The sequence below is a fragment of the Diceros bicornis genome, chromosome 3, assembly GCF_020826845.1.
Source record: "Diceros bicornis minor isolate mBicDic1 chromosome 3, mDicBic1.mat.cur, whole genome shotgun sequence".
Classification (NCBI taxonomy): domain Eukaryota; kingdom Metazoa; phylum Chordata; class Mammalia; order Perissodactyla; family Rhinocerotidae; genus Diceros; species Diceros bicornis.
The window spans coordinates 53,228,983-53,254,307 of NC_080742.1; the positions used below are offsets into that span (position 1 = coordinate 53,228,983).

Genomic DNA, 25,325 nt, shown 5'->3' on the forward strand with positions numbered 1-25,325 from the left:
TATCCCAAGCCTGATTGTTTCACCAGGAGGAATGCAGACAAATCGGAAGCTGTGGCCTAAAAGCGAGACCTTGTTTTCAGGGTGTGTAGCTGGGTTCTGAGGAGCTGTGCTTGTCTGGGCTCATCGTGGGGTGGAGCTGGGTTACTTGGGCACACTGTGTGATGGGCACGTCTTAGCTCTGCCTTCTATTGTTTTCATCAGTCCAATTGTGATTTATTAAGTACATGGGTAAATGCAGAGCAACTTCAGTTAGTGACATCTGCCCTCAGATGGTTTAAAACCAGGAGAGAGGAAATAAAAATACAGATAACATTTTTTTTTAGTCATGGTAGGTGCAGTGGAGGGAAAAATGTGTCACCGGATCCTAAACTGGGGTTTCTGATCTTTTAGGTCGCTTGCATATCATAATGTACATGTATATTATATAAAATACATGTATATACTATGTATGTGTGTATAGAGAAAATATCTGGAGAGGTATAGTAAAATATTAGTTTTTTTCTGCATGTTGGGATGATGGGTGATTTTGTTCCTTCCCACTAATTTTTTTCCATAAGTTTTCTCTAATGAACAAGTATATTACAAATATATTGCTTGTAAAATAAAATAATGCAAGCTTAGTTAAAATATGGTTGTACTGGATATTCCCTGATTGTCCATCTAGGTCCATTCTCCCCGTTTTCGACCCTGCTCTCTGCCCTGCAAGGCACTACACTTCATATACACTACACTAATGAACACCTTTAACCTGTGTTTTCCCATTGGATTTGGGCCAGTGGCTGCAGGGGCCCCACAGCAGCTTCCAGAGAAGGGGAAAGGCAGATGTCTATTCTCTCAGCTTCTTCGGTTAGTTGCCTACTTTGACCAAGGGCCACAGCTCCTGCCAGGTGCCCTCTCCACACAGCTCCCTCTTCTCCCCTGGTCCTGCTAACATCTCTCCCCTGAGTCCTGGTAGCCTCTCCCTTCCCTCCCTCCTGGAGGCCATGGAATACTAACTGCTCCCTGCAGAAACTGGCCCCAGGGTACTGCACTATGGCTTGTGGCTTCCTGTACTCTGCTCACACCTTTGCAAATAGTCCTTTATTAATCCCTCCCCTAATTACCCAGTTTGAGCCATCTGTTTCCTACTGGGACCCCAACTGGTACAATAGTCAAACTCTCTAGTTGAAATTGTCCATTTATCTGTAGTATGTTTGCCCAGACCAACTAAAGCATCTATTTCTTTCTGTTTGAGTAGAATTTTATCAACACTGATGGTGCAATAGAGTGAAATGAGATTTTAGAAATTAAGGAATGTGAGGGGCCTGCCTGGTGGCGCAAGTGGTTAAGTGCATGTGCTCCGCTGTGGCGGTCCGGGGTTCGCCGGTTCGATTCCCGGCGCACGCTGATGCACCGCTTGTCAAGCCATGCTGTAGTGGTGTCCCATATAAAGCGGAGGAAGATGGGCACGGATGTTAACCCAGGGCCAGTCTTCCTCAGCAAAAAGAGGAGGATTGGCAGATGTTAGCTCACGGCTGATCTTCCACCAAAAAAAAAAAAAAGAAATTAAGGAATGTGAAAGCATCAAAAGACAGGTAATTGTATAGGCAAATGAATTCGCGACTTTTAAAGAAGTATTTCAAAAACATGGCATCCAAGGGAGAAAAATCATAAAAGAGATCCTTGGTGGTAAAAAAAAAAAATAGAACCATTGGTTTTTCTGTGTATTTTTCTTTTCTTGAATTCTTATTTTAAGAATAGGGATCAGAATTGGTTTGGTGCTTTTGGATTGGAGTGAGGGAGGAAAGGATGTTTTGAATGGGAAAGGATGGATTAAGTAAGGGAAATGTGGAATCAAGGAGGCAGAGTTGTAATTTCAAAGAGTGACTAGGCCTCAGACTTAGGCCTCACTGGGAGGTAACATCTGAGCAAACATTTGGAAGAGGTGAGAGAGGGAGCTGTGAGGATAATGGGAAGAAACCTTCCTGCCTGGGGAAGCGGCTGGTGCCAAGGCTCCCATGTGTTAGCAGAACGTCCCGGAGCAGAGTGAATAAGGTAAGGAGTAGAAGCAAATGAGGTCACAGTGGTAAGAGGTGATGTCATGTGGGTTTGGGGATATATCTTGTAGACACTGCAAACACAGAAACCATCTCATTGACCCCCACTGCACTTTTCTGGACTCCTTAGGATGCAGAGAACCCAAGTTATTGCTAGGAAAATTTTTTATAACTTACTCTCGATAGTCAGACAGGATTTTTAGAAGCTTCTTTGGGGACTGTTGTGTCCATTTGTGGCCAGTGCGCCTGTGCTATATGGCAAGTGCTGTTTGGTTTGTTACGGTCAAGAGAAAAATGTTATCTCTTTATACTAGGATTTCATCAAATAAGACACACTAAATCTCTCCTCGATTTCCTCTGTTGCATTACGTAATCTGGTTTTTACTCTAAGACTTAACAAACACCAGTAGCTATGATTCAGTTTGCTTCAAAGCAATGGCCACTCAAGGGTACTTGTCCTCCAATAAAACAGCCACTTCCCAGGATAGAAATATGCTGCTTAATTAATATCGATCATTAGAACAGCATAGCAGTAACTTACGTTTGTGAAGAATTAAACAATTTACAAAGCGAGGCCATTCATGGAGAGCCACCTGACGGGTTCCACCAGAAATGAAATGATGTGCAAATACTCTCATTCTCTATTGTTTTGGAGGAGGAAGTCTATCGTGTAGCACATTTTCCTTCCCACTGAAGATCACATTTCTATTTTATGTTAAGAGCATAATGTTGCCAAATATTCAGGAATGCAGATGCCCAACCAATGCTCCAGGCAGGGGGGTTTTCAAGCAAATTCATCTTAGCAGGCCAGCCCTACCCTCTCTTGGACAGGAGAGAAGAGCTGAAGAAGGGAGGCTTGGGAAAGGGAAAGGCAAAAGTGAATCTCTTCTCTTTCAAGAGAGTGCTCTATGTATATTTCTGGTCCTTAAGTAAGTATTTGATTCTCTTTGAAATGCTGAAGAAATAGATTCTCAGCATCCCTGTGATAGTTTTATATGCCTTCTTATTTTTAGTAATTTTACATTTCCTGGTAAGGGAGGGAGAGAAATTTGTTTAGTAGTTCTCAAACGGGCCATTTGCCTCTTGCACAGCTGTCGCAGGTTCTCAGCGTGACTTCTGAGCGTTTCCCTGTGTGCTCAGCGCCCCTTTCATATGTTAAAGCCCCTTTTCTTCCTCATCCCACACAGAAGTGCGAGCCTGGTAACGCCATTGGTGCCGTCCACTTACCTTCCCCAGAGCTGCCTTAGGCCCCCAGTTCCTTGCTTGTTTCTAAGCACTTCACTTTGGCTTCTCCTCTCTGTTTTCCAGTTGCTTAGGAAGGCCCATCCTGCCTCTCTTCAACCAGTGGCTCTGGTTTGAGTTGACCAAACACATGACAGTTGGAGGAGGCTGTTGAGCTGTCTTCTGGCCTCTATGTGTTGATATGACTTATGAGGACTCTAATCAGCAAATGTTATCTCTTTATAGCTCAGGCTTAAGGTGACCGTGTGCCCAACTTAGACAAGAGGAAATTGTAAATTGATTGCTCTTTATTCCCATATCATCACCTCAGAAATCATAATTCATTTATCCATTCAATCATTGGTGGTCTGGTTCTGTGCCAGGCACTAAGCTAGGCACTAGCAATAGAAGGGAAAACAAGACGGGCACTAGGCATTTATAATATGGTGAACTGGAAATAATAATGATAACAATTGCGCGTTGTGACATGTGCTATAAAGGAAAGGATTGGGATGCTGAGGTAGAAAATAACAGGAGGGATAGCTTTAGTTAGAGAGGTGGTGTTAGCATTGGTAGTAATCATGATAATAATAATGATAATCATAATAATGCCTATTAACATTTATTGGACATTTAATGTGTCCAACATTGCATTCAGCTCTGAATTTATATTACCTAACTTAATCTTTATAAAAACCTTATAAGGTAGGGTTGTTCCTAATTAACAAATGAGAAAACTGAAGCAAAGAGAAGCTATAAACTTGCTCAATATCACGTTATTCATTTATTTACTGAATAATTGAATTTATTGCACATCTCTAAAGTGCATGTCATGGAGCAGACACTGGCTGCTGTCAGATGAGCATGGCATACTCCCTGCTCCAAGCTAGCTGGAGGAAGCATTCGTGGAAATAAGTCAGGCTCTCTAATGGAGGTGTGGACAAGGCACTGTGGGAGCACCAAGCAGGGAACAACTAACAGGGCCAGATGGAGTGGGGGAAGGCTTCACAGAAGAGGGGACATCAGAGCTGGATCTTGACGAATGAATTGACTGCAAAGAGGGAAGTATTATGTGCAAAGGTGAAAAAGAGACATGAAATGGTGTGAAATCTGAGTCAAGAGCGTCGGGGTCTGCATGTGTGAGCAGGAGGGGAGAGTATAGGGAGGACGGGTTACTGGGAAGTGATGTGGGAAAGATTGATTGGGACCAGCTTGTAAAAGGCTGAAGTCAGTGTGAAGGCCTATGAGGAGGTAATGGGTGGCTGGCAGAAGTGTTTAAGCAGGCTGGTGCCATGATGGAATGTACAGCTTTCTGGAAGAAGATTCTTGAGAAATGAGGAACCTTACCAGTGAGCAGTGAGTACAATATCATTTTCGGTGGCATTAGACTAGTTTCTAACTTCCAGGATATCTGTAGATACATCAACTACAGAAATTTGCTCAGCTGTAATTCTAGTAACCTGAATGAGGTAGCGCCATTTTATTCCTTTTAATCCATATGATTATATTTAGCAGAGGCAACCGAGACAATAAAGCGGGAAATGAGAGCAGAGACACGGACAGTCCAAGGCACTGAGAATCTGAACAGCAAGGAGGAGGATCTTTGAGAGACACCTGAAAACTCTTTCTCACAGTCAAGGGTGGCACCTGAGAAGATATTTATTGTCTCGAGCATTTTACTACAGTATTAAATGAATAGCTATAAAATGCTTACAGGGATGGTTCAGGGCTCCATTGCCTCAAACCCAGTATTAGAAAGGACGATACAGGTCTGGGATTGGAGGAGAGCGTAGACCAGTCAGATGGATCTTGCTGCTCTGTATCCTGCAGACTCAAGTGTAGAGCCCCACTCAGGGGGCTGCCTGCTTTCTGGGAAGGGATGAGTAGGCTAAGGCCACTGCGAGTCACACCAGTATGTGAGCTGCCTTTCTACCCATTGCAAAGGAAGTTGCCTTGGAAGTTGAACTTGATCCAAACATCAGAGAAATGATCTCTTTCCCAGGCTTTCCCTGAGTCTTGGAAGTCTTAAGGAAGGTGAACTAACATCAAAGAGTGGGCAAGTGAGGGTTGTTTGTTTGTTTCTTTTGGTAGTTTGATAAAAGCATTGTTTAACACTTATAGAACTACAGCTTTCCCTCCCTAATCCTAATCTGCCCTGTTCATTGTAAACCAGTCTAGAAATGCCTATGTAGGCAACACGACCTTAAGACAATGGTGACCAATCAATCACTTTGAAATGAATTAATGGTGGATTCCCAGGCTTTTCTAGGTGTGAAGATGGTGGTGATGACATTGATCCAAATTAGTGGTATGACACATATACTGTAATTCTCAGGATCATATACCAGCATCAGTTAATAATTTCCTTTGATGTCCATAGAAAGGATATCAGGTACACTTTATTTTTTGCCATGTCCTTTTCCACTAGAAAATATTTTTACAGTGAGACTATAGTGGCAGCATAGCTTAATGGGTAAGAACCTGGACTCTGAAGCCAAACTGCCTAGATCTGAGCTCCTCCACTGATTGGTTGTGTGACTTTGAGCAAGTCATTTAACCTCTCTTTGCCTCAGTTTCCTGAGGATAGTAGTCATACCTACCTCCTAGACTGGTGACAAGGATTAGATGAGTTTTCTGGCAGGTGGCAATGCTGTGTAAGTGTTAGCTATTATTAATAATATTTCTATTAATGTCAGTCCTGGGGAGTAGCCACCCAGAATGAACCGTGACTCTGAGCTTCACGTTTTGAACTTCACTAAAAGGAAAGAATTGCACATTTTCTGTCAGGCACTATGCTGGAACGTTTGTTATCCCGTATGAAACTCACTACAACTCTGTCCATTAGATGATTACCTCCATTTAAAGATGGGAGAGGTATGGCTCAGAGAACTTAAATAACATGCCCCAGCTGATATAGAGCTGATGTGAACTTGAGCCCAATTCTAGTGCCCATGTTTTCTTTCTGTACCGTGGATCCTCTTGGACTTCTCAGAGATAAGGAGCAAATTCTGAGAAAGCAGAATTTAAACGTGCATGTCAAGGCTAGAGTTGTCACAGTGCCCTGAGCTCTCTTCTCCTTTCTCTTCCTGCAGCCATTGCCTGAGATGGTTTCTTATCTTATGTTGTCCATCTTACACTGCGTGACTATGCTAAGGAGAATGCTATGGAGAGAGAGGCAGCCTGCCTGTTGAAAATATACTGGCTTGGGAGTTAGGAGGTCTCTTCTAGTCCAATCTCTGTACCCCTCCTTGTAGCCGTGTAACCTGGTATCCTCCAACTCCACCAAGTCACCTGTGATACCTCACTGTCCCCTCTGTCCTGTGGCAGCCCACCCTCTCCGTAGGATTCAAAATACCCATACTGGTATTCAAATTTCCAAGAGCACCAAAAAGGAGGAGTCAAGACCCTTTAGAATCCCTCACACCTTCAGAGACCCTAGTATCTTCCAGAAGGTTAGTACCTTTCTTATTCTGTGAATGTCTCAGACATCTTTTAGATGCAGTTCATGGATGTTTACATTTGGGAAGTTCTGAAAGTCTTCATAACTGCCCGGGCATCATTAAGATGCAGACAATTCCAGGATTGCACAACTCGACTTGTAAACGCGTGTCGGGATGACCTTGGCTCTTTATAGAGAAACCCATAAAGTCTCCACACCTCGGCAGTTGGACGGACTATAGATTTGAAGATAACATTTTGAGACCTTATGGGAATCATCATCGTCATTTTGCCTGTATGCTCTAACCTTCGCTTTCCTTTGTGGTTCACTTCCCTTCATCCTTCATTACCACACCCTGAAATTATAGTTATTTGTAAGAACACGGACGTATATTCATATACATCGGGTTGTTTTTTTGCATATTGTATTCCAAGCCCATGCATGCAGAAAGACAATTACCACTCTACCTCAAGCTCACTGACTATGCAATCAAGACTCATTATTCCCCTGGTTCTCATCCCATTCACACCCTTTATGGCTCAGAACAACAGTGAATGGAGAGCAAGGTATATTGCAAGACACCAAGGGAGGAAAAAGTCAAAGGACATGTGGAGAAATTTGAACCAAAGAGGGAAAAATATAGGTGAAGATAGTTTGTCTGTAGAGCTTTCATCTTTGATGTGTGGGAAATTTTACTTTTTGTTAGATCCATTTCTTGAATCATGATCCCTTGGGTCTGGCAGAAAGCTATAATTTTCGGAAGGCTCGTTTCTGCAAAAGCTTATGGTTATGGAGAAAAATCAATGTTTGTAGCCCCATGAATCAGAGTCTAAAAAGGCTGTTTTGATATTTAGCGTCTCATAAAATGTAACATAGAAAGAGACTTGTGAAGTATCAGAGCTGAAAAAGATCATGGTGACCATGTGGTCCAACTCCCTCCTTTTAGTGATGAGGCTACAGAGCTGAGGGAGGTTGAATGATTTATCCAGGTTACATGGCTGCAAGGAGTGGTACAGAGACTGGACTAGAAAAGACCTCCTAACTTCCAAGCCAGTATATTTTCAACAAGATCACACATTACTAATCATTTTAAAGCATTTGAGCCAAAGTATGATCCATGTATCATAAATGAGAGAATCTTACCAATAGAAGAGACCTTGAGAGGTCATCTAGTGCCATCTCCCTCCTGATGCAAGAATCCTCTTGGCGACGTCCTTGACAAATGACCACTAGTCCCTACTTGCTTAACTCTGATGCCAGGAAGCTCAGTACTTTACAAGGCAACTTGTTTTGTCTTTGGATATCTCTACATATTGGTAAACTTATCTCAACAGAAGGTCAAATTTGTGTTTTTAAAGCATCAGTCCTGAAGGAATCAGGATGGCTAGAGGTAAATGGCATGGTATTAGTGATAGTGAGGAGTTTTACTCTTTTCTTTATCTTAAAATGAGAATAATAATGCTTACCTTGTAGGGTCATTGTGAGGATTAGAGGTACAGTTTATAAAGCATCTGCTGTAGTGGCTGCTTCGAAATAGGTGCTCAAATTGTTGTTATTATTGGCTTTTATCATCTTGATTCCATTTTTTGAAATTATGCCCTCTGGAGCAACATAGACTATGTCTAATCCCACAAATATTTGAAGGCAGTTAGCATGATCCTCTAAGTCTTCTCTTTTTCAGACTAAATATTCCCTGATTCTCCTAAGGTTCTTCTTGTGATGCATTTTGGATGCCTTCATTGCTTTCATTCCCTCCTATTTGTCAATTTCCCCCTTAAAATGTGGTGGCCAAATGTGGTCAGTCCAACGTGCTCTGTAGTGGAATAATTACTTCCCTTGATCTGGACCTTGCACTTCTCCTATAATAACCTAGATTTATGTTAGCATTTTTGGAGACCAGATCACAGAGTTGGCTCAAGTAAAATCTGATTCTACAGTCCAGAACATTAGCTATGCCTCCCAACATTGTGTCAACCGCGGATTTGACAAGCATGGTTTCTACATCCTCATCCAAGCTGTTGATTAAAGTGTTGAACAAGAAAAGGCCAAAGGCTGAGCCTCGAGGAGCACCTCCGATCCTTCCTTACATATCGACATCCATCCACTGGTTTGGTGACAATGTTTCACCAGCTCCAAAGCTACGCAACGATACTAGCAAAAATAACTCAGTAAGAGATAGTCAGTCTTTGTGTTTTTGAAATTGGATATTTAATTTATCCAGAGGTAAAATGCCATTCTTTTATCAATGAAGACAGGTTTTGAACCCATAATTGGGAAAATGTGAACGTGGAAAATAATTTCATGTTTGAGTTACTATGTAATGCTTAAAGAAAAAAAAATCATCTTCTCTTAATGTGAAATGATAATGTTTGCCTAATTGTTTATTTTTCCAAAGTGTTTTGAAATTACTCTCTGGGTCTGGGGGAAGGAGGCTGGAGAATTTGCAGATTTCATGTATAGGGGAGAAAGGAGATTATTGAAGAATTAGAATAGAACTTTCAGGAGCCTTTTTCATCTTCAGTGGAGATCACAGAGACAAAGAGATGTCTTAAAAGTGGTGGGGGAGAGTGTGAGGCATATTCCTAGATAGTCTTTTTTATTCTATTTAGTGATTCTCAGAGAAGATTCTTAAACTTTTTGGGAGGGAGAGGTACTTCTTTCTCTCATTTAACATGCTTTACTCTGAAGAAATGAAACCAATTTCTTTGTACTGTAGCACAAGTCAGTTTTTCTTGGTTTTCATGGTGGAGATAAAGAATGGTTGTCGCCATGATTTGAACCAAAGTGCTCAAAGATTTGAAGCTCATCTCTCGGTAATTCCTCCAAGGGCTCACTTAATATTTTCTCAAAGGCTTTTCTTTCCAACAAACATACCACATTTGTGGCTTTCTTCTTAATCCTGATTCTCTCTATTTCTCCAGGCCATAATCAAACAAGTACTTTAACATCTAAAACTCTATTATTGTGAGCATACTTTGAGATTTCAAGGTAAATAGGAGAGAAGTTAGCACTCTAAAAAATTGCCCAGGGAATAAAAGATAAGATTGCATCATACTGAATATTCTAGGAATGTCATTTTATAGTTTATACATTTACTCAATATTTATTGAGCACCTACCACGTGCCAGGCCTAGACAAGTCTGACCTAGACAACAAAGACACAATGGGGAGTAAAGTTAGATAGAGTCCCTTCTCTCATTGTGCTTATATTCTAGAGGAAGAAACAGATATTAATCAAATAATCAAAAACAATTGTAAACTTGTGAAAAGTACTATGAAGGAGAGGGAGATGGTGCCCATCACTGAGTAGGTCAGGGAAGGCTTCCTCACATGATGCTTAATCTGAGATCTGAAGGTGGAGTCAGGGGAAGAGCACAGGTAGCAGTAAATAGCATATTCCAAGGCCTGTGCTGAAATAAAGCATGGTCAGTATGAGGGCAGGAATTCCAGTAAGGTGGAATGAATCACAGAGAGCAAGAGTGAAGGTGGTGTGAGATGAGCTGGGGAGGTAGGAAGGGTCCTATACAGACCTTGGAGGTCACACAAAGAGTGCTGCCAGAGTCTTCTGAACCATGGGAAGCCATCTGAGAAGCTTGCGGCGGGGAGCATAGGGAGAGTTGTGGGTGATGTGATCAGTTTCGGCTTTTGAAAAGATCACTGTGGCTGTAGTATGGAAAAGAAGAGGAAGGGAAGCCAGAGTGAGTGACAGACCAGTTAGAAGACCACTGTCTAGTCCAGGAAAAGAGATGATGGTGATTGGGTATAGGTTGGTGGAAAGAAAGATGGAAAGATAGAAAGAGATGAAGGATACTTTGGTTGAATTTGTGGTACTTGGGGACTGCGTATGGGGGTGATGGAAAAGAGGTGCCAAAGGTAACTTAAGGAAGGTTTGTGCATTTTATATTCTTGTTAGTGAATTTAAAGATTAGTATTTTAAAAATTAATTATACAGCTCTACTGATAAACTTTGGTAGCACAGTGCAAGAGAAATAATTTTAAAAGGAGAGTCAGAAATCCTTCTGCGCCTCAGATCTATTATTGACCAAGTAGATGACTGTGAGCAAGATAAAAAATTTTGAGTATCTTTGAGGATCCAAACAGTAAAAAAAATACTACTTATAACTGTTTACTTCATCAAACCCCATTAAGAGCCAAGGAAATAAGTTTTTTAAAGTTGATTTTCAAAAGAAATAACACTATTATCTTTATTTTCGTTATTATTTTTAGTTCAATTCTCTATGTCTCTAGATTCTATAACAAGAACTCAAGCATATCCCTGCACTGCCATCTGAATACAAATCACTACTTCCTTTCATCTTACTTTAACCAACCACAATATTTTCCCATGTCAGAAAAACCTTCCAGTATATAAGAGGACCCTTTGGATCGTGTATGTATGTATAAACCTGTTCATGCCTTTGGGATCCCTCGACAACACAGTCGGCTCACAGTCTAAGCCAGGTGCCCAGTTTCCATCTGGACCTCTGACAAACTGTGTGGTCAGGATTTAGAAATCAGAAACATGGGAAAGGTGCAATGTGATGGACCCAGCCACCCCAAATACCATATATGTTATCACCATCATTTAGCACATAGTGCAGGAAATCCTGTTCTTTGCAGAAGAACTTCAAAGAACCATTTCTAGTGCCCCAGGGTAACATTTATTTTTTTCTGTGCTAACCCCAAAGCACAGACAGATATATATTTTTCCTCTAGAAAATTGCTAGTGACGCTCTATTTCTTTCCTGCCATCCTCAACCCATTGTCCAAGCGACCTCTCCAATTTCCCTACCCTCCTGGGCTGACAGCTGCACTTGGTTGTTTTCAGAGGTCCACTACTTACTTTGCTTCGCCCTGCACTTTTCTTTCTTTTCTAGGTTCTGAATTTCTCACATTTCAGCCCCACCATGAGATCAATGCTCTTCTGTCTCAGTGTGAATCCTCTCTTGTCCCAGTGACTTTCTTTTCTAGGAAGAGCTTTCTTTTAAGCCGGCCTTATCCTGCGTATTTTACCTTGCTTTTGAATTTTAAACAAAGGAGCCTTCATTCAAGTCATCAGAAATAAATACAGGATATTCAGTCCCTTAAGTGACTCAGTTGTCTCATTTGTTCCTTCACTAGTTTATTCATGCAGTGAATGTGTACTGCATGCCCGCTCTGCTCCAAGCACATGGGATAGAGTTGTAAACACCAACATTCTACATTCTAGAGGAAAAGACAGTGAACAAGGAAACAGACATGCAATTGTTATTCTCTACTCCATTATTCCATAAAATTATTAGAGATTGATTTTATGGAAATACAGCAGAAAGTTGCAATTCTTGCTCTTGTCATTGGATCTCAGACATCATGTCGTCTGTTCCAATCATCCATTCTCAGTCCCCATTTGTGGGGACTTCCTCATTTATGATTTGGAAAAGTAGTGGTTTCTTGGGGAAAAAAATAGGTGGTTGTCCACTCTTATAGGACTGAAAAAGAAAAACTAACCCAATGTGCTTGACGTTCAAAGCAGGATGCCAAACGGCTCTTCACTAAATCACAGTATTATGCGCTCACCCCAGAAATCATTTTCAATGCAGTATCACACTCAGTCAGAGAAGATACGTGCTAAACGTCCCTGATGTAAACCGCACATCAGGATGGCGGCAGAGTGACTAGCGAACTTAAAGGTTTTTGCTTATGTGCTTTACTCTTAGGGTGAATAGTTATTTTTCATCTCCTTGTAGCTGTAAGTTATAACAAGATGAATGGACCCGTGGCTTACCAGAAGCCATAACTCTCCATTTAGTTGACATGACCAGATTCCTAATTTTGGCCTTTGAGAGCTTGAGAGTAGAGTCAAACATTGACTTCTTCTGACCTTTCCCCTCTGTCTTCTTTGGGCAGAATATCTCGATGCATAACGCAGTTGGTGGGGCCATGGCAGGGCCCGGAGCTCACCAGCTTGGCAGCACCCGGATGCCCAACCATGACACCAGCGTTGTGATTCAGCAAGCCATGCCGTCGCCCCAGTCCAGCTCTGTCATCACACAGGCACCTTCCACCAACCGTCAGATCGGGTAAGGAGACTTCCTCAGCTGCCTCTAGGTCCTGGCTGGAGCTCAGGGAATGTTCTGGACTTTATCCTTGTTTTTGGTGCTCAGATTGGATGAGTCAGAAGTAGGTTCTCCTGGCTGGGTGTTATTGCCTAAGCGTCAGAGTGATGCTTTTGGTGGGAGAAGGGAGGGGGAGTGTCCACTTGGTAAAAGCTGTTTAATCCTGGACTTTGCGGGAAAAGCAAGTCATTCTATGTCATCATTTCTTCAAAGATAATTTGTGAACTTTAAGATGACTGTGGGAAGCCCCATGGGTGTTACGGAGACCAGAGCATAGTTCTCAGGACAAATGCTTAAGGATGGAGGAGGGACGTTTCACCAGCCCAGCCTCCTCCCCAACAGAGCCTGTCCCTCCTTTCCTAGGACCTGCTAGGCCCATCACCTCTGTCTTCTGTGTATTTCCACAGTCCTCCTTCCCTCTGATTATCCTTCCTTGCTTCTTTTCCTTGTTAATACCTACTTATCACCTCTCCCTTCCCTCTGCATTGGTCTATACTCATTCCTGGAGTAGACTAAACGAAGAAAGCAGCCCCCTTCCCTCTCATTTACGTAAAAAAGACAATATTGAGACAATTGGTAGGAAGATCCTGCCATAATCCCAGACACTCTGTATTACAGGCTGGAAAGGGTTCTCACTCCTGAGTGTCATGTGATAGCTCTTGCTTCTTGCTACTCAGAGTGTGGTCTGAGGACCAGCAGCGTGGGCGTTACCAGGAGCTTCTTAGAAATGCGGAGTCTCTGGCCTAGCTCCCTTATCTCCAGGATAAGGATGGTGTCTCTTCTTTCCACCCTCACAAAGGAGAGTGAAGCAGAAATACAAGATCTAAGAGCACTCTTAGGAAGAAAATGTAATAACTTAAGCCAAAGAGCTCTGATAAATTTATATTGCCAGATGCTGAGAACTGCTTGCTCGATGTTCCCAGAATTCTCTGTTTAAAATAGAAAACGGAGCTTGCTGTGTTTGGTATATGCATCAGAATTTAGATTGAATATCCAGTTAAATATTGGATATGGTGATTTTAAAAAAGAAAAACTGGAAGCTGTCCCACAATTTGTCAGTGGGTCTTTCCCTCATTGTTTTTAATGCTTATGGGAATTCCAGACCAAGAGGGAGCACAGAGGACGACATTGGCTTATTCCTCCTTAGAATGCTCTAGAAGGGGTACCTCGTCTCTCACATTTCTCAACTTATTGGATGGGTTGTGGCATGTGAAGACCCACTCTAACAAATGAGAGCTGCAGGCAATGACCATTTGTGAGTTTGCCATGGGTGCGTTTGGTTTCCCATTCAAAAAACAGAAAATTAATTGGCTGTGTGAATGCTTGGCTTTGTTGGAAGAAGCCAATGCTAAATTATCAAGTGTCTCTGTTAAAGATTTCTTTTCTTCTCAAATGACTATGGGAGTAAACGTTGCCACCATCTAAAGCAAGAACCTAAAATATACTAAGAGGGTGGAGTGGGTTTGTTAAAGACAGCATCTACATCTCAAGGCACTCCTTCACTCTAGTGACTTGGCTTTGGGCAGACAATTCACAGTTAGGCCAGCTAATTATAATTATTTTATTTTTCTTTCAAGGGGAAAAAACATAAAATGTGCCAGAGTTTACTAGCAGTTTTACAACATTCCTTCACCCCCTGGAGTTCTCCTCGCGGCCCCCCCCGAACTACCCTCTTGGAGGCCCTTAGTATATGGCAATTGTTAGTACAGTGCTGGTTTTTGTGAAACAATCTTTTAAGAGTTAGCACTAAATTCTAAGATGGATGTTGACTCTGTCAAAATTTACCCAGCTGGCCCAGGGCTGTACAGTTGGGTGACATTTCTCGGCTGTGTCACTGTGCCTGGATGGGTGGGGGTGTTTCTCTGGTACACGTGACCTTCCAACCCACTTCATCTTCCCATTTGTTCCCAGTCCTGGGGTGTATGTCTTTCCTGGTGTGTTCTAGGAGATAATTGTCACTTTGAGGAGTCTGTCTCATTGCCAGGCTTGAGGGAGGCTGTTTCTTTTGTTTAGATCCTTCCCTGTCGGGCTTACCATGTTGATTCCAACCACACATCCTGTCATTTCCATTTTCTCCATGTGACCCATCCAAAACCTTGCCCGGATGATCGTAGGGGCTCAGCAAGGAACAACCCAACCCATCCCACCAGTGGATTCAGAATGAAACTCTAGGTGGTAACATTTGGGCACGGTTCACTCTTTTATTTCTCTCAGCAAAGAGGAAATGAGTACTTATTTTAAAACATGAGTTCCCTCTGGAGACTGTGTCTTTAAATGAGCATTTGAAATTGCAGATAGTTTTTCTTTTCTTTTTTTTTTGAGGCTGCACAGAACCATATTGTAGTAATATTCTGATTTTTATCACAACCTCAAATATTTAAGTGTCAAAATCTGGCCAAGCCACCTGCAAATGTTTGCCATGGCTACTGGCCAACAAAAACAGCAAACAGCAATGAAAGTCTTCATTCAGGCTCAGCGCTTAAGCTGCATCCAGCCAGAGAGGCTGGGACCCACCTGTGCCCACGCACTGTGCTCTTTTGCTGCGCCCAGTGGGCGTGTTCACAACTGGAACTTTGTGGGAGAGGGAGGGGGCCGCCTGTCTCCTGCTCCCCGTCTTTCCTTCCCTTCTACCAATGTCAATCCAACTTTTGCTCTCTTTTCTGGCCCCTCCTTTCGTGCTGTGTTTAAGCTTAGAGGCTTGAATGTATTGGGAGTGGTATGGACATGAAGGACTGGGAAATGGGAGCAGCGCTGGTTCTCAGGGAAGATTTGGGGGACAAAGTGTATGCATCCTTGTGAGCATTTGATTTTCATACTTTTTGAGCAGGTGCTGAGCCAAAGTAGACCAAAATGGGTGGAAATGCAAAAATCCGAAGAAATTAGGTTAAAAGTAGGTAGACAAGCAACACGAGCAACTTCCATTCCATTCCCATATCACCCCCTTCCGTGCCCTATGCCCAGTTCTGTCAAAATAGTACTGTTATAGCGCTGCAATAGAAACTGGAGGTGAGTATAAATATCCCAAATTGCACTTGTGTGGTTAGGCAGGCTAGAAAAACACATGGCGCTCGAGAGTGTGGGAGGCATCCCCAAACTAGTGACTACTTGTGCTTTGTCAAACTGGCAGACGCTCTGTCGGGAAGGGTGTCTTTGGCTGATTGATGGGAGCATTTTAGGAGATAAGTTTTCCAGATGGAAAAAAAAAGAGTGAGCCACGGGCTGTGAGGGAGACAAGTGAGACAAAAAACAAGCATGTGTTAAATATAGATGAAATCGATTCAGCCCTAGACCAAATATGTGGCAGATTCCAAGCAGTATCTCTACTCCAGTCATTTTTATTAGATATCATGTAACAGGCTCATTAATTCAGGATGAAGTCACCAAAACCTGGGAAAAATAGTTTCAGAGCTGGTAGTGGTACCATAAATTCTCTCTTTCTCTGTTTCTTATTCTCTCTTTCTTTCTCTGTCTCTGTCTCTCCTCACGAGACATTTTTGTAGGAGCCAATAATCAGTTGAGTAAATGGCTACAATCTTAACAGATCCCAACTTTCTTTAAAAAGCCTATGGAGCAAATGTTAGTAGATAATTCATGCTCAGTAATTCTTCGAGAGAGCAATAAAGATAATATGGAGTGTGGAGTTCTACAAGAATAGATATCAGTACAGCATTCTGATAGGTTATGGGAGACACTGCCAAGATATTCCACAAATTTTCTTCCTGTATTCAAAATGTTCTGCAAATTTAATTCTCGGTACGGAATTGGATAAATATATAAGCTCATTAGATTATTGGTGAAAATTATTTGACGGTAATTGTTTACCATGGAAGTTTGATACGTCTAACATCAGAATAGACAAATGTTCCTACCAACATTTGCTGATATTTGGACAGAAGGTATCTGGCCCATTGTGGAATATTCTAGTTAAGATATCAGGAAACTTGAAGATATGTTCAACAGCATGCATGTATGAAGCCATTTATGCATAAAACCTCACCCTGATTTTATACCAATTATAGTCCTGGTATATATATGTCCATGTGATATGCGGCCATATTAGCTATCTGGCCATAAATCCCATTTGCATGAAACTGTAGCTAGGTAATGTAGAGCTAATACTTAGCCAGAAATTTCTATAAAATACTATAGAAGCAAATCTTGTTTTATGTAAAAAATAAAAAGGAGCCAATACTCATCATAAATTGTACCTTCTCTCACCCTTTCTGTGCTTCTTTCTCTCTTTTCTCTTTACAATCCCTAACACTACGTGTCATGCAGAATATTAGGTGTAGCTCAACGGACACGACCAAGGAAAACAACAATGACAATGAAATAATAGTAATAATAATGAAAATAAAAACTTATTACACCTCAAAACTTGTTGGTGTCAAAAGCAATGCTGCCCTTCCTATGGGGAGAGTCCGGTGGCTTTGTTTTATCAATTGGTGTTGCTGCTTGAGATGTCCATTGAGATGGGAATGATAGTTGATTTGAGGGTTTTGTGTCATTGTTGCTCTGAGGAAACAGAAAAGAGAGAGGTCAGTAAATGATGCTGTTACAGAAAGGCACAGATTAAAGACTTAAATAACAAAGCATCTTCGAGTTTAAGAATGTGCTTGCTCTGTAAATGCATAGGTGTATAAATTCATTACTAAGAGTTTTCGTAAACTCCACAAACCAACTGAGTGTGATTAAAACTGTCACTGCCCACCACAGGTTAATGCTAGTGACATCCAGGCCAGCCTTCTTCCTGCTGGAGGCAGCAGGCCAGCAGGTCCCAGGTTGTCACTGGCCCACAGCCCTGCGCCAGGACAGCTTGAAGCCTCCTTTGAGTAATTCAGACCAGAAGCCATTATTTCCTGCTTTGTGTTTTGCTGAATATCACGGCTATGAACATTGCTTTATTGTTAAAGTTGCTGGATCTTTCACAGCCCTGAGAACATTTACGAGGGCCCTTCAGGGGGATGCTTTCTGGGAGGGTTGACGGACTTAACCATATGGCTCCCGTTAAATCCCATGCAGAGCCTTGAGAAATTACCTCTGACAAGGGGGCCAGCAGCCTTCCACTCACAGAGTTTTATGTGTGGAACGAAACATTAAGTACTGATACTTGAGGAAATATAAGGTTTCTTAACATTCAAAAGTTGTAACACCACATGGTATTGTGGCCAGATGAAGGGGGCAGAGCCAGAACACCAGAGCACATGGCTGTGTATTCCAAGAAGCAGAAAAATACCCCTGCTCTCGTCTCTGAATGTGGCTCCTGCCTCTGATTCCTCAGGCAAGCCTTGTGTGTCTTAGTTTCTCAGCTCCTCACCTGGAACAAGGCAAGGCTAGTATCCTAGTCAGCTCGGACTACTATAACAAAATACCATAGACCCAGTGGCTTAAACAACAAGCATTTATTTCTTACAGTTCTGGAGGCTGGAAAGGCCAAGGTCAAGGTGCCAGCAGATTTGGTTCTTGGTGAGGGCTCTTTTCCTGCCTTGCAGATGGCTGCCATCTCACTGTGTGCTCACCTGACCTTTTCTTTGTGCGTGCAGAGAGAGAGAGAGAGAGAGAGAACTCTGGTGTCTCTTCTCTTATAAGGACACTAATCCCATAATGGGAGTCCCACTCTCATGACCTCATCTAAACCTAATTACCTCCCAAAGGCCCACCTCCTACCATCACATGAAGGGTTGAGACTTCAACATCTGAACTGGTGGGGGTGCGGGGCGCAAACATTCAGTCCACAACAACTAGTCTACTTGGGAGAGAAAATTGGAGGTCACTCCTCAATGGCTCAAGCTTTTTGTTAGAAAAGCCCTGGATTAGCAGGCTGATACTGAAGAGAAGGAAGGAAGCTCACATTTATCCCAGATCTACTATGTGCCAGGCACTGATCTAGCTTTGCATGTTGTTTCCTGTAATTCTCTAAGAGCCCAGAGAGGTAGACATTATTTAGTCAGGTTTTATTGCTCAAAGAAGAGAAATAACTTGTCCAAAGCCATTTAGCCAGTGAAAGGAGCAGAATTTTGAATGTAGGTCTATTGAACTCCAGAACACATGCCTTCCCCGTGTTCCTGCCCCTAGCAATCCCAGTGCCATGGAAGACACAGGAACGTGTCTGAACATTTGAGAGAAGCATCTATCCACAAGAGTTAGCTAATGCTCAGTCTGTCTGACTACAGTGTGAAGAGCTTCTGTGCAGTCACACACCTGTGGGGTGGGCAGGGCAGAGGTGGGCACACTGAGTTGTCAGCAGCTAATTCAGTCTTTCAGGAGAAATGTACAGGAGTTCCCTGGACTGCACAAGGAAGGGAGATTAGAGACTGTCTTGAGCACGTGAATGTAGAGAGTGGGCCTGTACCTGGGAGATCTCCTGGCCAAATTCCCTCATGTGTAAGAAAACCAGATCTCCACAGAGAGTGACTGCCCTTTCTCCAACCATTTGGTTGCTCCACATTTTTGCTTCTTGGTTTGTAGGAAGACCCCTGTCCCCCAGCAGATGAAGTGTGACTTCCAGACTTATTCTGATTCCTGTTGTGGATAGGTGACTTTGCCTGTGACCTTTTCTTGGAGGAGAATTTCATTTCTGGATCTTATGAACAGAAGCCCTGCTCACAAAGTTCCAGAAGTTTCCATATCAATGTCTCTTTATGTATTCCCCCTGCACCACCCCCCCATTTTTAGAACGGATAGGCACAGATGAAGATCTGCTTCTAGAGCAAATAGCCCAGGATCATTGAGTCTGTGTCTATTGTAAATCTGGGCACTTGTTCTTTTGTGCAGCGTATTGAAAAGATATGCCTGGAAAACAAGAGCTTGCTTAGAGCCAAACCGTGTCAGGTTAGAATGGAGTCTTGGAAAAGTATTTGTCATGAGTTTAGAGGTCATGGGTTTAGGATAGTCCAGGCACTGCCATTTAAAAGGTTTACAACCTTGGCCACATGCTCAACTTCCCTAGGCCTCAGTTCCTTCATCTGTATGTGAAAGAGTTGACCAGCTGATTACAAGTCAGTCCCAGCAACAAAATCCTCATTCTATGCTTCTTTTCTGTCTCAAATTTATTTTCTCTTTTGGTTTGTTTCCCTCCAGGAGCTAAGTTTGGTAGGAGCTCTAGATTATCTGAGCTCCAGGATGTGTTCATGTACTCGCAATGAGTGAAAACAGAATAGGGTTTGGGTGTGCCTGGGAAGAGGAGGCCAGTGCAGTCAAAAGAGAAGGGTCCTGACATGAAGCCAGAGAGACCTGACTTCCAAGCTCAACTCCTACAACTTCATAATTCTGTTACATAGGAATGAACACACCTATCTTACAGTTGAGTAAAGTGAGATTCAGAAATTAAGTGACTTGCCAAGGATCATACTGATAATGGCAAGAGTCAGAACTAAAAGCCAGACCACCTACACCATACTCTCTCGTGAGTCCAAATGAACTTGACTTCCCTAAATTTTGGTTTTCTCACCTCTAAAAGGGGGAGGTATCACTAGAAAATCCTCAAAGTCCTATACAGCACTAAAAAGCTAATGATTTTCATAACAAGTTTAATTCTGAAAACTACTTGGCCAGGTAAGTTCTTTGAGGGCTCAGTGCTGCGTGCATGATTATGTGTAGTTTCCTCCCTTGCACTAATCTTATCAAGAAATTGTTCTTTTATTCTCACTTTGCTAAAAGTGGCTTATTGTTGGAGATCTAACCAGAAAAACTTCTAAACAACAGCACAATTGGGAAAGATATAAACTAAGTCCAATGCAAGAAACCTGAACAATGATCTTGCCAGACACAGGACCATGGGAAAATGCAGTCCTCTGTCTTCTTTCCTGGCATTATTATCATTTGGGGGGTTACTTTGTGGAAGACCTGAAACATAGGGCTTTAGCTTACATCAATATTTAGTGTCTTCCTAGGGGTAAGCCTTGAATAAAGTACCAAATAACTAAACACTGGGAGTTGAAGATAAATATTTCCCATAATACGAAATGCAACAATTAACTGCACCTTTCTGTACTTGTCATAGCTCCTACGTGGGGATTGGCTCAGTATTTCCTGTTTTCAGGGCCAGAGGCACGAACACCACTGTAGGTTTACATGGCTCATGGCATGATGTTTAGAGAGAGTCCTAGGACTAAGTGTAACCATTCCTTGAAGAATGCCAAAAGGAGTATTAACAAAGGAAGGTGATTAACGTGTGCAGTTCTCTTCAAGGTGAGCATGTTAGGAGAAATGAACCTGATACAGCAGAGCTGGTCCTTTACAACTGGGAGTACACTTTGCTCTTTTGAAGACTGAGCGCATCCAAGTAACATGGCAGTGTCCCAGTGGGCATTTCTGGTTATTTGTAGCTTTCATATTCTTAAATATTACATGTCTCATAAAGCGTAAATAACTCTTGTCCAAACTGGTTGACAAGTAGGTTTTGAGTTAAGAGAGAAGGACTCTTCTAGGAATTTGCAGATAGCCCATGATGCCCATTGCGTATACCTTGTATTCATATAATTGGACATTTTGGGATTCAAAAGATAATTGATTCAACAGGTTCTCTCATGTGTTTTTCACTTATGTTAGACCAAATGGGTTTTCTCTATTATCATTTTTTATATCCTTTCTAAGGAGGATTTAGTTAAAGATTATACAAACTCTATGGACATTTTATCTTTGGTTGGATGAGAACAGCACATAAGCATTCAAGTTGGTCTTGAATTTTGAATGTAAGAGGAATATTTGATGTTAACGTTCAGTTACCTACAGAGGGAATCCCATTTCAATGAGGCAGAGCAAAGCCATTGCTCGAGGGATGTAAAGCCATGGCTGGTGGTTCTGACTCTACCACTCACAGGCTTTGGGACTTTGAATAGACCCCTTGACAGCTCTGGGCCCTACTTTTCCATCTTATGAAAAGAAAGAATGAAACTAGATTGTCTAATAAGTGCCCTATTCTAGCTTTAGGAACAAGTTTGTCTCCTTATCATGACTAACACTCTACTACAACAATGCTTGGCTGATATGAATTGTGGAAGAAGAAATTCCATAAAACAGATACATTCACATTTAGCAGGCAATCTCATAATCTATTTGCCAAGTATGTTGTGCTTTTGGTAAATATCAACATAAAATTCTTGTAGAGTAATAAACATTCTTAATGGTACCAGACACATTTAAAATAATTTTGAGTTTTATAGTTTTCCCCTTTGGCAAAGTGCATTTTGGCTGGTGAATAGGCTGGTAAAGTCTGTAAAATGATAGGACCCTTGTGAGTGTGGGGTAGAGACATGCTGGAATGTGCTTGGGCTGCTTTTGCAGGGCTGCAGATCTTTGCAGAGAACAGATGGCCCCAAACATCTTTGAAATGCCAGAAATGACTTCCTGAATAACCATATACCCATCATGTATTGGTTCAGATATGGTAATTCACAAGTCAAACGCATAGCACTTTACAGCTGACCTCCAATCTATTATTTTCAGTCCATAGAACCCATAAACATTTTCTACACAAATAATCATAATGATAACTGCAACGAGCACCCATCCCCAAGTCACCAAGCCACTGAACACTTGTCAAATACACCATGTTGTTCTCAGAATCTATAGAAGCTGGAGGCCAAGCATCTGGCAGACTCTCAGGAATCACTGCTTAGCATGACATTTCCTCTCACTTTTCCCAATGTCTTGCTCAGACTGAGTACCTATAGAGATAAGCAGTAAAGTGCTATATTAAAGAGAAATAGAGGCTGTCGTTATTGGTTGGGTTGTATGAGTGGAGCCATTTGATGAACCTGCAAACTCAATGAAACCAAAAAGTCTACTTCTAAAGTCTTTCTATAGCCCTGTATTGAGTTAGGGTATATTTTTAATGACAAATCTAAACAAAATTGCAACTTCTTAGTGCATATTCCTAATTATAGCCTCTCTATAACGTTGAAAGAATGAACTTAAAAATAATCCAAACTGGGCCGGCCCCGTGGCTTGGCGGTTGGGTCCGTGCACTCCGCTGCTGGCGACCCGGGTTCGGATCCCGGGCACGCACCGACGCACCACTTCTCCGGCTATTCTGAGGCCACGTCCCACATACAGCAACTGAAAGGATGTGCAGCTATGACATACAACTATCTACTGGGGCTTTGGGGGGAAAAAAATAAATAAAATTAAAAAAAAAAATCCAAACTAAACTGTATACTGTTAAAGGAGACTGGGAAATTTTAATGTCCAGTTGCATTCAAATGAAAATTGTCTAGGTGTGTGTACACACACATTTCATAACATTTTCCTTTACTAGAACATAATTTAGGCCATTTACATGTATATAAACTTATTCAAAACCCTTGAAGAATTTTTCCAGGTGTATTCTATGTATTCTACATAGTATGATTTTTCATAATGCCTTGAATGTCCCTTATAATCTCCCTCTTACATGATAATAAACTACACTAACACCTTAGAACCACTTTTAAAGAGTTATCACAGTGACTGACAAGCCTACTACGATTAAAAAACAAAAAAACTCATGTAGATTCTCATTAGCTCTTTCAGCTGGTTTTCAGAAAATTGAAACAATTCCTCATTATCTAGAAAATGACCATTTGGTTGATGGATTACATTTTCAGGAGGAGCCAGTTTTTATTTCTCTGACACCTTGACATCATTGGCATGTGGGATGAGATACTTAAGTACTAATGCTGACGTTCCTGGAGAGTGGTGACAGCCAAGTCCTAGAGTCTGGGAGGGAGCGTCAGTTCAGGTGGTGATTCCCTCCCTGTGAGGAGGAAGGGGAATATTTCATAGAAAATCGGCTGTGGCACTAACTGCGGGCTTGGGGCTTTACCAAGTAAGGCTTCGATCTACTGGGAGATTCTGATTTATAACCAAAGTGGAATGGGGGTGGGAGGCCACTCATCTAGAATGCTGACTTTCTCTCCTTCCTCTGACCCCTCTTCCCTCCCTCTTTTCTTCCCATCTCTCCTAGAAAGAAAGAAGGAATACATAAAATTATTCATGTCTGCCATTTGGCCATGGCTCTGGCTAAAAGTCTGGAATTGGAGAAAGTTTAAAACTTTAAACTAAAAGGGAAATGAGAGATGTGAGTGTGTGTGGTGTCAATTACTAGACCTATCCCAATCCCCCTCATTGTGTGGATAGTTACTATTTATTTAATGTAGCTCTGTAGTCAAGCACTTTGCAGGAAACCAGAGGAGTGAGTTTGTCCAGATCTCTTTTGGCAAATGTGTATGTGTGTTTGTGTGTGGGAAAGAGAGAGAGAGAGATTTTTATAAAAGGAGTGTGTGAAACTTTGGTTGCCCCACCAAAGCCACAGACAACCAACCTTATATTGGGTCCACCGTGTCCCATAATTATTATTGCCATTAGGAATAATTATTATTTGCTTCATTGAGTTGGCAGTTTGGAGCCTGCCTGAGACAGAGGCTTCTCACAGGAGCCGTAGAACACAAAGGACCCAGCAATCACCCACAAGTGCTTCAACATGTTTGGACGACATCCTTGTCTTGGTTCACTTCTTTGGGTTTCATACACATTGAGCTTCAAATTGAATGAAAAGTTCATCAGATACAAAACCAGCATGCCGGCACTCAGAAAGCTTTTTTGATCGGATACCAGAATTCCTGGCTTTTCTCAAGTCTGGAGATGAGGGTTCTTTTCATGCCACTATGTTCCTTTAATTAAAAATAGAAAAATAAATAATAAGATGGGTCTTCAGTTGGAGGCTGGGCTTGAAATGATGTGAGAGGGAAATGTAGAAGAACAGGAGGAACACCCAACGGAAAAGCAGCGAGTTTATTTAGGAAGCAGAATATTTACAACCTTAACTTCATTTTTTCCTGATTTGTTTTGCCTTCTTGCACACAAACTCTCCAGATTCCAGACTCTGAATTGTTTCCTCTTCCTTTTGTCTTATCATCTTGAAATAACTGTGCCATGGGCGTCCCCTCACACCCTCCTTGGGGATCTCAGGTAGCGTGTGGCCAGAAATTTTTGAACCAGGGGAGTGCTCACAATAGAACCTGTGTCTGGTGAAAAGGCTCCCCAAGTCCTTAAGGAAAAAAGAGCATGACAAGATGTTCTTCCAGATGTTATCTTTTTCCATAAGACTTCACTGGTTCCTTGCCAGGGTCTGTACCAGTCACAGGCCTGAGGGCACTTAAAGTGAATAGCACATTCCCTCAAGTGTGGGGTGTCTGTCCCCTCCCCTTAACCTCTTCCTCCCATAGTGAGTATTTGTAGCAAAAGCTGCTGAATCAGACACCTCAAGAACCTCCTGAAAACTGCTGAATCAGAAGAAGAAACAAAACCCCAACAGCCTCCATTTGATGTGTCAGACTTAACAAAATTGAGTGCATGTCAGCTTTGTCTCCATAGACACCCAAACAGTCTATCCTCCATCCCAAAGCCAACTATAATTCCTAGACAGGGTCAGGGAAGACCAGGGTGACCTCGTTGGGCACCAGAAGAGGCGCCATGTCTGCGTAATAAGTACTTCTCAGTCGGTCAGAAATGGAGGCAACTGGGTACACACTTTCTCCCCATTGTGGTGCCCAG

General features: G+C 42.1%; 1 protein-coding gene across 2 annotated transcripts in view; it reads left to right on the forward strand.

Moving 5' to 3' along the window:
* Window positions 1-25,325, forward strand: part of CREB5 (cAMP responsive element binding protein 5) — a 390,112-nt gene that overhangs the window by 136,637 nt on the left and 228,150 nt on the right. For both annotated transcript variants that reach the window (XM_058527570.1, XM_058527577.1), the window contains exon 5: window positions 12,583-12,755. In XM_058527570.1, coding sequence (XP_058383553.1) covers window positions 12,583-12,755 — 173 coding nt within the window. The remainder of the gene's footprint in view (window positions 1-12,582; window positions 12,756-25,325) is intronic.